General features: G+C 58.6%; 1 protein-coding gene across 1 annotated transcript in view; it reads left to right on the plus strand.

Annotated features, from left to right (window-relative positions):
- KIF14 (kinesin family member 14) overlaps window positions 1–13253 on the plus strand; it is a 33275-nt gene that overhangs the window by 15576 nt on the left and 4446 nt on the right. The window contains 14 exon segments of the mRNA XM_025044795.1: window positions 157–272; window positions 822–1006; window positions 3414–3516; window positions 4245–4387; window positions 5083–5230; window positions 5937–6089; window positions 7027–7153; window positions 8140–8233; window positions 8730–8862; window positions 9771–9871; window positions 10858–10986; window positions 11512–11699; window positions 11956–12137; window positions 13108–13246. Coding sequence (XP_024900563.1) covers window positions 157–272; window positions 822–1006; window positions 3414–3516; window positions 4245–4387; window positions 5083–5230; window positions 5937–6089; window positions 7027–7153; window positions 8140–8233; window positions 8730–8862; window positions 9771–9871; window positions 10858–10986; window positions 11512–11699; window positions 11956–12137; window positions 13108–13246 — 1941 coding nt within the window.

The raw sequence follows: 13253 nt of genomic DNA on the forward strand, positions 1-13253 counted from the left end.
GAGCGTTGCCTGGCACCCCGGGACTGGCGGGCGGCGGGGCCGCGGAGGACTCTGCCTCTGCCCTCCCGTCCCCCACGTGAATAGCGCAGCCCACGCCGACTGCCATACGCAGCCCTAAGTGGTTTCACAATCCACCGACTGTCTCTTGATTCCCAGTCTCCTACGTCTCGATGTTTTTAATGCTCTTGTTTTGTTTGTCTTTGGGAAGAGTGTGGAAAGAAAAATTCGAACAAGCAGAAAGAAGAAAACTTCAGGAAATCAAGGAGTTACAGGTACCCTCTCCCTGTTCTTGAGTGACTTAGACGCTAAAGACAGACGCCAGTAAACATGGAGCTTTGACCCCTCGGCCCGGGCCGCGTGTGCGCAGCGAGGCCGGGGGGCGCGTGCGGCGTTAAGGTGGGCGCCCGGGGGCCGGCCGCACAGCCAGCGCTCCCGCCCCAGTCCGGGGCTTGGCGGGACCAAGGTGAGTGGACGTCGTCCCGTTTTTGCTTCTGCAAAGAGTCAGAGAGACTGGCCCTTGTTACAGGAACCGACACCCCTTCCCGGAGCGGGCAGGGCGGGTCAAGGGCAGAGGTTCTAAAGATGCTGGGTGACGACAGGCACGACTCGCTGGCCGCGGGTCGGTGCTCGCCCGACTGAGGGCGGGGGAGGGTGAAGGAGGGAGACGCGGCTGAGACGTCTGTCCCGGGGCGGCCGCTAGGGAGAGTCCGAGGCCCTTCCAGTCACTGAGACTCACAGAGAGAAAAAAAACGGACCTTTCTGTTGAGTGAACTTGACAGTTTCATGCTCACGGTTACAGTTGATTTTTTTCTGACTTCTAGAAAGCAGGAATTACTTTTCAAGTGGACAACCGTTTGCCAAACCTGGTCAACCTCACCGAAGACCCTCAGCTGTCGGAGATGCTGCTGTATGTGATCAAAGAGGGGACCAGCACCGTGGGGAAGTGTCACCCAGGCTCCAGCCATGACATCCAGTTGTCCGGGGTGCTGGTTGCTGAGGATCACTGGTATGTTCGTCTTCCAAAACGGGGGCAGCTGTCCACTCTTCCGTGGGCTCCCTAACCCTGACAGCGGTGGCTTCTGTCACACGAGGCACTCGTTTATACCGATGCTTTGGGGTAACTCTTCGGATGCATTCTGAGTGTTTTGCAAGGACCGTTGGGAGTGCCCGCGAAGACGCCGTCCCTTCGTTGCGTGTGCGTGATCTGCGCCGAGGGCCAGGCCGCTCGGGACGGAGTTCTAGCCGTCCGCGGGCGCGGGGTCGCGGTTGGATGGCCGAGTTAGTTTTCGCGTCACGTGGCTTTTGTTCCTGTGAACGGGACGGTCACGCGGCGTCGCTGGGACAGTGCCGCTTGTGCGGGAGCCGCCTTCGCGCCGCCCTGCGCTTTCGGATTCGCCCATCCCCGCGTCCTTCCATTTCGTGCTGTGGACTCTTCCGTGGTGCCATCGCCGCCTCCTGGGTGGCCGCAGCCTCCCTCCCCCTTGTCGGCAGACACCAGGCTGTCTGCGACTTTTGCCCAGGCGTTGCTGTGAGCGTCTGCGTACGCGTCTCCTGGTACAAACGGAGTTTCCCAGGTGACACCGAGCCGTGAGCCCGAGGCCAGCCGGCGGAGCTCGGACCGGCAGACCGGCCCCTCCAGCCGTGAGCAGCTCTGTTCGTCCCCGGGCTGCGTCGATGTCACGGTTTTCTGATTACGCTGTAATAATAATCTTTAGCCTTTGGGACGCACTTTTAAATCGTCTGGAGTGGGGACGCCAGGTCGTAGGACACACACACGCCCAGCCGTGCCAGGTCATCCCACATCGGTCCCCAGGACGATGAGAGCGTCTGCCCGCGGGCACCGAGGGCCCTGGTGCTCCGCATCCCGGCCGACTCTCGGCGCTGACAGACGGTCATTTACGGGCCGTGGCACCTCGTCGTGGGTCCGTTTCGCAGCCTCGACTAGTGACCTTTCTTACGTTCTTTGGCCACTTCTGTTTCTGTGACTGGCCCGTCCGTGGCTTCCGTCCACTTTCAGTTGGACTGTGTTTTCCTTAGTGATGTACAGTTCCTTAAGTGGCCTTGTCGCCTCCGTGAGCTTCAGGTGCTGCAGATGCGTTTTTCCCAGCGTGGTCCATGTTTTCTCTCCGGTGGCACCGTTAGGCGGGTCGAGGGCCTTCGTTTCATCGTGCTCGGCGTTTCCCTTTGTGCTTGTCGTCTCGTGTGTCTCGTTTGAGATGTCCTTTCTACACTGAGGTTATGGAGGTGGTCTCCCAAATTTCCTTCGCGATGTTTTGCTCACGTTTAAGTCCTAAGGTAGTCTGGAATCCTGTTTTGGTTTGGATGCCCATGTTAGGCGGGTCTTGCAGACTCACTGCTTGGAAATGAAAGAAGGAGGGGTTCCCCTCCAGCTGGAGCTCCCTGGACCCCAGCATTTACGTCAGGCCTCGGCAGATGATGGAGATGAGGGAGTGGCCTCCTGTGTGGGAGGGGAGCCGTCGTCCAGGCAAATTCAGGGTGCTCTTTCAGGGACCCAGTGGCAGACAAGGGAGGTTGGTGGTCCAGCCAGGGAGTGGGGCTCCCGAGTACTGAGGGGTTTGGTGAGGGGCAGAGAGCACTGGAGGACGGAGGGGACCCTGGCAGGTAGATGTGGTTTACCTTCAGCTGGCGGGCACACCGGGTTGGCGGCACCACATTGCGGGGTGAGTCACATTGCCAGTGAGTCACTCTCGCCAGATGCTGCGGTGGACTGCGCTCTGCGATGCCCTCAGGCCCGGCCAGCAGCCAGAGGCACCTGCTCAGGACGCGGCCTCGCTGCAGCCCCCTCTCCCTTCCTGTCTGGCTCACCCAAAGCTGAGCTGGACTTTGGGGTCTCCTTCGTGCTCTGCATAAAAAGACTCAGCGGGACGTAGAGCATCAGTAGCGCATACTCTAGTGTCACCAACAGCCGGGGATGGTCCAGTGACGTGCTTTATCTCTGTGCTCTCCTCTGTCGCCCTCTTTTGTCACGAGAGGAAAATGTTCATCCCATTATTTAAGCTCAGATAAAAACAAAGTCAGAAAAGTGAAAAATAAGAACACTTAAAAACTGTTCCGTTTAGACATACGCCAATGTCGAGACTTTGATTTTTCCCCTTGCATTTTTTCCTGTGTATTTGGGCGGGGAGGGTGGGTAGAGGGGTTGCCGTCTTTTTTTAAAGGTGGGCATCATCAAAACACAGTCAACGAAAATTCTTCCTACCCCCGGCGGATCCAGCTGCTAGAGAGCCCAGGCTTTTTCACCCAAACTTCACAGTGAGTTGGAGGACAGTGAGCGAATCCTGAGTCATTGTCGCCAGCTGGCGTGAACCTCAGCACCAAAGGAATGGCCCTCGTGGGCGCGTCCCGCGTCGCCGTCCGTCCCGTCGTGGTGACGGTGTGTCTCTGTCCTCCAGCACCATCAGGAATTTCGACGGCACCGTGAGCGTCGTCCCAGTCAGGGACGCAAAGACGTACGTGAATGGGCGACACATTTCGGAGCCGACGGTGCTGCATCACGTAAGTCGGCCGATGCCAAACGTGAGACGTCGTTTGCTCCGGGCAGGATTTTCAGTTCATTTGAGTCCCAGTGTGGAACTTCCCTTTCTCGATCGCTTGTCAACTGCGTTCCTCTGTGCAAAGTCACAAGCCCTGTCACTGCGAGGCGGGCCCCGATGAGCCGAGCCAGCCGCGTCGCTGTGTCCGGCGAAGGGCCAGGGAGCAGCCAGGCCGGTCGTCTTGGCCCCGCCGTCCGCTGTGCGACCTCTGAAGTCGTCCGGGCGACCGTGATCACCACTGCCAAGACCCCTGCGAGCGCGTTTTCAGGAATGACACGGGGAGAGCAGGCCCAAGGCAGTGTGCCACAGGCAGAGGCAGGCACACGGTCACTTCACGCGTGCCCTGTCCGCCAGGGGCAGGCGGGTCGCGGGAGAGGGCGGTTCCGCTCCCAGCACCAGCTCTGCGGGTGGGCAGCGCCCCACACGCTCACTGCGGCTGTTCTTAAGCCTGTGCGCTTTGCGTCCCTGGTTCCTAGAACCGGGACAGAACGTGTGTCACCGGGTCGCTGTGACGCATGATGAGGTGACATCTGTGTAGCTCTTGGCACGGAAGACACTCATGAGCGTTGGTCGCGGGGCTTCGGTGCCCGTCATCAGCGCTGGGCTGCATTGGGTGTCCGAGCACGGCGGCTGCCCCCGCGTGGTGTCCGCCTCGGCTCACGTCCCGCGTGACGTTTCCGTGTGCTGCAGGGCGACCGTCTGGTCCTTGGTGGCGAGCACTATTTTAGGTTCAACCACCCAGCGGAGGTGAAGAGTGGGAAGAGACCGGCCGGCGAGGGCCCAAAGGACTTTGAGTTTGCGAAGAACGAGCTGCTGGTGGCTCAGCGGTCACAGTGAGTATCGTGGGGCGAGGGTGGCCGTGCGGGGGGCGGTGGTGCCCGGCCCCAGCGGTTACCCCTTCGGGCACTGCCTTCTAGTCTTTTCCCTGGGTGCTGTCACTTGGTCCCCAAGTGCCCACTGGGCAGGTGCCGTGCCTGCACCGTGCTGGGTGCCGTGCCCCGCACGGAGGACCTCGTCCCCGCGTGGGCGACAGGCAGACAGCATGTGGGGTGGCTCCTGGCCGAGGCGGTCAGCGGAAGGTTCTGGAGGGTGGGGACACAGCCCTGGGGAGGCCGGACGGCCCTGCCCTGTCGGCCCCGCACCAGCTGCCCGTAGCCCCCGGTGCTTTCAGCGTCCCTCGCTGTTCCCTAATCTGTGACCCACACGTGACCTGTCGTTTTTGCTCCAGCCGTCGCTGGTGCACCATAAAATACCCTTATCGACGTTCACTGTTTACTGCGGAGCTCGCCACAACGTCGTATTTCTATGTAACTAATTTTCCTAAGTGTTAGAAAATCACATTTTCCTAAATACCAAGCAAATTTCCATCCTTTCACATTTCCTCGTGTAAATCATTCTAAAGCCAGTGAAAACTTGAGGACGTTATGGAGGGGACGTCAGAGATGGGGTCTGAGACTCAGAGTTCCCCGCGGCGCCGGGCGGTGAGGGGTGAGGGGTTCCCGGGGGCCCAGCCCGCTCTGCTCCGCAGGCTGGAAGCAGAGGTGAGGGAGGCGCAGCTGAGAGCCAGGGAGGAGACGCTGCGAGGCATCCGGGTCGCGGAAGAGATGGCCCGGCGGGAGCTGTCCTCGCAGAAGGCCGCCTACGAGAGCCGGATCGGGGCGCTGGAGGCCGAGCTGGTGAGAGCGCCGAGTCCCCGCCGGGAGTGGGGGCGCCGGCCTCGGCCGCGTCTCCCTGACGGACGCGTCACGTGGCCCCCGCCGCGTCTCCCTGACGTGCCTGCTCTCTGAGGGACGCGGCACGTGGCCCCCGCTGTGTCTCCCTGATGGATGCGTCACGTGGCCCCCGCCGTGTCTCCCTGACGGACGCGTCACGTGGCCCCTGCCTTGTCTCCCTGACGGACGCGTCACGTGGCCCCCGCCGCGTCTCCCTGACGGACGCGTCCCGTGGCCTCCACGGCTCCCCGACAAACACGTTGGCGGCGGCAGTGGGAGGGCAGAGCCGAGGAGCCACCTGTAGCTCCCTCGTGTCCCGGCCTCGTTCGTCCCCTCCTCCCTGCTCCTGGAACTCTCCCCTGTGCCCCCGGCCAGCCCGAGCCGGCCGTCACAGATGCACGTTTGGAAGCGCCGCATGGTGACTTTCAAGGGGGCCGTGGTGGCACGGCAGGGCCCCCCAGCGCCGAGCCCCAGCCGTCTCCATGGCCGCCTGCACCCCCAGAGCTCCGGCCGGGGCGGTTTGTGCATCAGGCGGCAGCATGAAGCCGGCAGAGCAGCCGCAGGGCGACTTCCGTGGCCTTGGCTGAGGGAGGGGACCTTTCGTGCCTTGTGCATTTTCAAAAAAATGCTTTGTTTGTTTGTCCTAGTTTGTTTTTGTTGTTCTTTAAAGAAAGAAGAGTCTCAGAGGAAGAAACTGCAGGAAATAAGTAACCAGAAGGCCAACGACAGGATCGAGGAACTGGAAGAGGCAAAGCGGCAGCTGGAGCAGGAGGTGCGGGTCGGCAGGACGCGGCTGCACGTGGAGGCTCTGGCCGCGAGACAGGTGACTTCGCTCTGCAGCCCGTCGTGCCGCGTGCAGGAAGGGCCGGGTTCGTTCTGCTCCTGAGGACTCGCGGTGGGGCCGACTCCGGGTCCGGCTCACAGGGGCCCGGCGTGGAGGACAGATGGTGCCGGGGCTCAAGGCCACTCCCCGATGGCGCCCGGAGCTGTCTGCCGTGGGGCCAGGGCCCCCTGAGTCGTGAGCTGAGTCTCTGGCTGTGTTGTCACCTTTCGGGGCCACCCACCAGCCAGGTCCGCAGGACTGGAGTTGAACCAGGGTGCCCGTGTGTTGACACCGCCCGTCACCTCTCAGCCAGCCTCGTGGCCCCTGTCGCTCTTTATCGTGGCGGTTCTCACAGCGGGGTCCCTGGCCGGCCAGACAGCCTTCCTGTTGGATGCCGAACCCCAGACGTGCTCTGCAGGGGTCCTGGGGGGCCCACGGTTAGGGAGCCGCCGACGCCATCTGCTTCAGCCCCTCGGTCTCCAGCCCAGAGCTTATTCCAAACATTGATTTTATTTCTCTTCTCCAAGTCTGTGGCAGGGGTGGGGTGGAAGGAAACACCCCTGGTGACCGCGAAGTTCGGACACTGCTGTGGTGGCCGTACATTGCTGGTCAACTCCAGGACAGAGGGCCAGTCAGCCACCTCAGAGGGTTTTAGGAGGAAAAATAGAATCGTTTGAATCTTAAAACAATTATTATTTGTGGGCTGTCGTCGGGCTTCTTTGTGTCAAATGAGGTTTTACTTCCTATCGACGGAAAGAAAAAGATTTTGTAGGGGGGAAATTATTGTATAAAGATAGTTTACGAATCACTTTTGAAAGCCTCTTATGCTCAGTAAACTGCGTACTGTGAACGAGGCTGGATCACGTGCTGGCCGGTCGCCCAGGCTTTGTACCTTCTGTCTTGGCACTGACGCCCAGGCCCTGCGACCGTCCCGCAGGTTCTGGAGGACCACAGCATCCGCCACGCGAGGATTCTGGAGGCCCTGGAAGCTGAGAAGCAGAAGATCGCTGCAGAAGTACAATCCCTGCAGCAGAGTCGGGGCGGCCGCGACAGAACCTTTGCCAGTGAGTGTGGCGGGGCCGGCGTGGCGTCTCCTGCGGCCGAGCGTTGTCTCCCGTAATCCCGAAAGGGCACAGTCAGTTGTCTTTGCGTATTAGACATGTTTTAGTCCAGATGTCAGCTCTTCTGGATCTAGATTTCTTTGTACGGGTGACGGTTTTTAGAGTATTCAGTTTTCAAAATATTTACCTATTTAGAGCATTTGGTGTTATGTTAACGGATAACACGCTTTAAGAAATACGTCTTCTAATCCTTCGTTCTCGTCTTACGTCTAAACCGTAGTCAGTCATCGAGTACTTCATCTTCTTTTTCGCTTAGACGTTATTTTCTGGGAGCATTCTGAGATTTCTGTGTGGAACACAGCGTGTTTTTACTGTGAACTTTTTTTTCATTACGGAAAAGAAACTATAAAACTATAAAAATGGAGCGATCCCCGCAGTGAACCCTCACGCCCCCGCCTGTCCCCAGCACCAGCACCTGGGCAGGCTCGTCCCAGCCGTCCTCGGCCCGAGTGCTGTGGACTGGCCTGCGGCAAGTCCCAGATGTTGTGTCATTCGATCTGTAAATGCCACACTGCGTCTCTCTGTTCTTGTTAGGCATACTGTGTAGAATTACAGTCCTAAAATACACACCACAACTTCTTGTCCTCATTGAAAAGCCAGGCCATATTCAGGTTTCCCGGATTATTTCATGAACACGTTTTGGTCTTTGGTTTGTTTGAGTCAGGATGAAAACATGGCCCACACGCTCTGAGTGGTAGATGGACCTTCAAATCTCTTTTCACCTGCAGAGGTGAAGAACTGAGAAAGACCTCATTTTATGTGCAGAATGTTTTGTTTCACCAAACTTGAAGTTACTCAGATACCGCCCTTACTTTCTGTAACACATAGTTAAACCCGTTTGTTTAAAATCGGTGATTTCTTTCAGGCATTGTTCTGACCCCATTAGCGCTCATATGTGTGTTTTGAACCTTCTCTGTGTTTTCGATTAGTCCAGACAAACTGGAGCTCCATGAAACTGTCCATGATGATTCAGGAAGCCAACGCCATCAGCAGCAAATTCAAAAGACATTATGTTTTCGGCAGGTGAGTGATCGATTATCCCACTTGGAAGGGAATTCTGTTTTAAAATAGTTGCCTTTTCTATTGTTTATTATCATCAGTCATTTTGACTTGTTTTAGTTTCTCTAAAGACACGGCATTGTGCTGTCCAGGGACGGGCGGTGTCAGGATCCCCGGTGCCGTGCTCGGACGCCCCTCCTAGGCCCAGCAGAAGGGCTTCCAGCCGCTGACACCACTGCATTTTATAAACAGCATAATCGTAGAGGCCTTAGGGTTCACCGATTTTCCTTTGATTTTGAAAATTTATCAGCATTTCACATTTCAGAGGGGATGTACCTTAGCACTTTTCGGTTTATAGACTTCTGCATGAGAAGTTGTTTTCACGTGCGCACACCAGACGGGGCTGTGCCTGTAACGAGGCGCCGTCGGTGGCCCGAGCTCCGAGCTCCTCGGGGTGGCTCTGACTCGACGCTCAGCACCCGGGGCCGTTTCCATGAGCGTCTCTCTGCTCTCTCTGCAGACATGCCACACCGGGGGACGGGTGTGGCTCCGGCACCCGCGTCCGCGTGCAGGACCTCCGACTGGGCGTCTGCACCTCCTGGAGCCTGGAGAAGTTCGAGTCTAAGCTCGCGGCCATGAAGGAGCTCTATGAGGTCCGCGTGACGGTGAGCCCGGGCCACGCTCTTGGAATAAGCACGTGAAAATGGCGTGTTCTCAGTAAAGCAAATTTGGCAAATGAAAGGCCATCCACATGTCCCAAAGCAACCAGCAGTAACAGTTCGGGGTTTTTACGTTACCTTTGCCTGCTCGCAGGGTTTGCTGGATTCTTTTCCTATAGTTATAACTGTGTCCACAACAGAAGCCCCCAAACACCGACAGTGTTTATCTCTAAACGATGGGCTTGTGAGCGGTTAGGTTTTTTCCCTTTGTGTTTATATGTCTTAGTAACTCCCAGGTTCTCCCCGTGAACGTGAACTGCTTATGCAACGAGAACAGCAAAGCCTGTCGCGGCCCCTCCATCGACGCCGTCGTTAGGTCCAGCAGCGAGGGGCCCTCTGTCCCCTTACGTGCCGTATCGTCATGGCAACGTTCTCTACTTACCTTTCCATCTCGCTGTACTGTTTCTGGATTAACGTCCACGTAGGATTTTACTAGCACTTTCATCGTTACTGCTTTCACTACTGGAATGACGCCGTGGGTGTCGCCACGATCGGCTCATCCGACCAGGGCGCGAGGAGCCCTAGCATTGGGGTCTCTATTTCTCTCCCGCGGGTTTCGCCTGCGTCGCTTTCGCTGTCTCTCCCATCCCGCGTTCGTTCCTGGATCATTTAATGACGTCTCTTGCCTTTACTCGTGCATCTCTTTTAATTCAGTTCCTAGCATCGTGCGACTGATTTCTCGTTGGATCAGGAACGTGATTCTTTTTAGACTTTTTCTCAGATAACGTAATTTTGCTGATTTTATATTTTAAGTGTAACGAAGTATTTAAACTGGTTTTTCTTCAGCTGCTAAATACTTAAGAAGTCAAAATTATGAGAAACTGGTTGGTTTGTTTCCTTAGAGTAACGGCGGCGCCCGGAGCGAGGACATCTTCTGTGACCCCGACGACGAGTGGGAGCCCGACATCACGGACACGCCCCTCGCCTCGCTTTCCAGACGGAGGTAGTGACGTTGTCCTCGTCAGTTTCCTCGTTCGTACAGGGCGAACACGTATCGTTTCCTTATTTGAAAGAACTGTCTGTCATCGTGATGGACAGGTCTGTGAGGGGAACCCAGTAACGGAAACGAAATGGCACGTTGCCGATCGGATCACAGCACTGGGCATGAAGTCATGTGTCAGTCGAAACAGGAACGAAAATGCTCAGTATTTTGCCATATGAGTCCGAAGAGCAACTGAGCATAGTATAAATTTAATTTCCTATACAAATGAATAATAGTTATGACTTTAAAATTACCCTTTCTCAAGAACCCGGAGTATTCTGTGAGAGCTGATTGTAAGTTGTAGAATTTTAAATGCGGTGCAGTTAGGATGAGCACCACAGAAGACGAAGTCTCAGTGACAGAGACCGTCTGTACGTGACCAGAGCCGTTTGTTAACGAGAAACAAGGCTTCCACCCTCCAGCTGGCCCCTGCACCCCCTAGCCTCGTCCCCGACCCGTCACGTCCTGCACCGCAGCCCTTCCCACATCCCGGCGCCCTATCTGGAACGCCCGCCCCTGCGCCCCACACCCGCCTCCCTGTCCCATTGGCCCCCCTGGTCCCTCAGTGCTACTGCTCCCAGAGGCCCCCTGGTCCTCAATCCCGGGGCCAGCTCGGGTTCTCCCCGAGTCTGCCCCGGCCCCCTGCCCTCATTCCTCTCCTGTGACTTAAACTCAGCCAGAAACCATGCTCGCCGTGTCCACTGCAGTGTCCAGGGCCTGTAAGGGACAGACTCTAGATGCCGATTCTGTTTAACAGCTAGATGCTCAGAGCAGGGCTGTGAATAGTCAGATTCTCGCTCAGAGCTAAATGAATCTGCTTCTTGATGAACATTTCTGTGGAAAACACCATGCATGTCCGTTTTCTTTAGAGCACGTAAAAGTGAACATCGCTGGTGACGTGCTCCAGGCAGCGTGAAACCCCTGGTCTTACGGTTTCTCCCTTTCAGGAGCAGGAGCTTGGCGAAGAATAGGAGGATTTCTGGCTGTTTGCGTGACGTCCAGGCTCACCCGATTCAGAACTCGCACTCGTCATATTCCTGGGGTAGGTTTGTCACCGAGTGTCCTTGCGGACGTAAGTCCTGGCTCTGCCACCCCTGCCCCGTGTCAGGCCCTTGTGCAGATCAGCTCCTAGAAGCTTCTGTTTCCCGGCTGGCCCGCTCCTCGGCTGAAGCTCCAGGGCGGCAGGTTCAGGCGTGGAAGGCGTGTGCGTGCACAGACACGCACGAGCATGCCATTGTCTTACACGGGAAAAGCCAAGTGCGGGAGGTGGTGTGTCCGTGCGTGGATGCATGAGGAGGGGGCGGTGTGCGTGAGTGAGCCAGGTCCCTGGGGAGCGGTGCTGGCCGGAAGTGCTGCGGTTGGGGCGGGCAGGACGGGCACACAGAGGGTGATGTCACCGAGGGAGACCGGTCCCTGGGGGTCTGCGTGTTCGCCGTGGCGTCTGGGAGTGAAGACGTGCTGAAGTCGCATAGCCCGCTTGAGCACCCCGGCAGGTGTCTCTGGGACACTGACTCTCGTGTGAAGCGTCGTCCGGGAGGCCAGACTGAAAAAAAATGCTGAACCAGGCTCTGCGGGGACCTCGGGCGCCCTGTGCCCCGGAGCGGCCGACCCCCCGTCCTTCCTGGGAGTTGCAGAGAGCTGATCGGCTCGTCCGCGGCTGCGCTGGCGAGGGGCTGCGGGGCAGAAAGCGCGGCGGACGGCCTGCTGGGCGGCTTCCTCCGGGTTTACGCGGGGCTGCACGCTGTCTCCCGCGCCTACGAGGACCAGGACGAAGACAGTCCAGACGGCCGTAAGCCCCTCGCCCCTCCGGCTGCATCCCAATGTTCTCTGCACGCGGCACTGTGGGCTGGGGGCCGCCCCACGTGCCGCGCTTCCTGCCAGTGTCGTGTGTCCGCGCGTGTGCATGTGTGTGCATGGCTTTGCGTGTGTGCACGTGTGTTCATGCGTGTGCGCGTGTCCACACGTGTGCATGTTTGTGTCCGTGTGTGGACACGTGTCACCTGCGGGGGCCCTTCCCACTAACTGTCCTCCTCCTCCTCCCGAAGTGTTCTCCGACCGCGAGGCCCAGGCGCATACCGTCCGGCTCACGTGTGCCTTCGGGCAGCTGGTGGTGTTGGCCGCGCACTGGCCGCGCAGCGTGGACCCGGCCGCCGGCGCGGCGAGCCTCGGAGACGAGCTGGGTGAGGCCGTCAGGAAGCTTGGGAGCCACTTGCAGCTGTTCCTGCAGGTGAGCTGACTCGCTGGGTGTCCCGTGAGGAACTCGCTTCCCCCATGAGTAGTTACTGGTCTGCACGTCCCCAAAACTCGAGCTGGAGGATTTTCAGAAGTGGCTTCTGTTTGGAAAGCCTGACGCTGTGGGTGTCTGACTGGCTTGTCGAAGCAGGACCCTTGTCACTTACAGCTGTTACCACAGTTAATCCCCACCACACCCGGGAGTCAGGGCCGAGAATGCCACCGTTGGGGGCGGGGGACAGTAGCCCGTTCATGTCACAGAGCTGCTCAGGGACAGAGTTGGGACTCGGGCCCAGGCTCGTGTCACCACACTCCACTGACCCTCCGTCGGGAGAAGAGGTGATGTCCTGCCCTGCTCACAGGCGGGTTTCGGCTCGCGCTCAGTCACAGCCTGGTGATGTTTTGCCAAGGAAACAGACTTTTATTCTGTTTACCTGTATCAGGTAAGATTAGGTGTGGCTGTGAGGGCGAAGTTGTTGGGTGGATCCTAAGTTCACAGTGGACGAAGGGTCACTTTGGGCGTGGTGCTGAGGGAACAGGTGGGGGGCACAGGGACGCCATGCCCTGAAGCCTGGCCCTGGGCTGGCGGGAGGGTGGTCCGTGCTGGAAACAGTGACAGAAACGCCTGGTTGGCTCTCAGATCCGAAGGGTCACTACGGTCGGCAGGTGGCAGAGAGGCTCAGGGTCACCCACTGGTGGAGACGGAGCCGTGGGTGGGAAGCGCCGTCCCTGTCCCTCCCCCGCCATCCCTCCCGGTGACGTCGGCCGCACGTGCGGGTCCCGCCGGAGCGGCGGGTCTCAGGGCAGAGGCCGCCGTGCGGCTCGGCCGGCCTCCAGCCGTTGGCGGCTACGGGGCTGCGTGTTTTCTGGCCCCGACACCTGCGAAGCGCAGCACTGATCGTCTTCGCGTCGTTTTCCCGTCGCCTCCTCACCCGCCCGCTGTCGCGGGTCACTCTGCCCCGCAGGGATGCTGCGCAGACATTCCGGCCATGGTGGCGGACGCTCAGCAGAACGTGCTCCGCACCGTCCGGCGGGCCGTGAGGTGCGTGGGGCAGCTGGCGGTGCTGCAAGGGAGCGCGCTGCGGTTTCTGGACGACGGCGGCAGCGTGGA

Source organism: Pteropus alecto, unplaced genomic scaffold, assembly GCF_000325575.1.
Source record: "Pteropus alecto unplaced genomic scaffold, ASM32557v1 scaffold90, whole genome shotgun sequence".
Taxonomy (NCBI): Eukaryota; Metazoa; Chordata; class Mammalia; order Chiroptera; family Pteropodidae; genus Pteropus; species Pteropus alecto.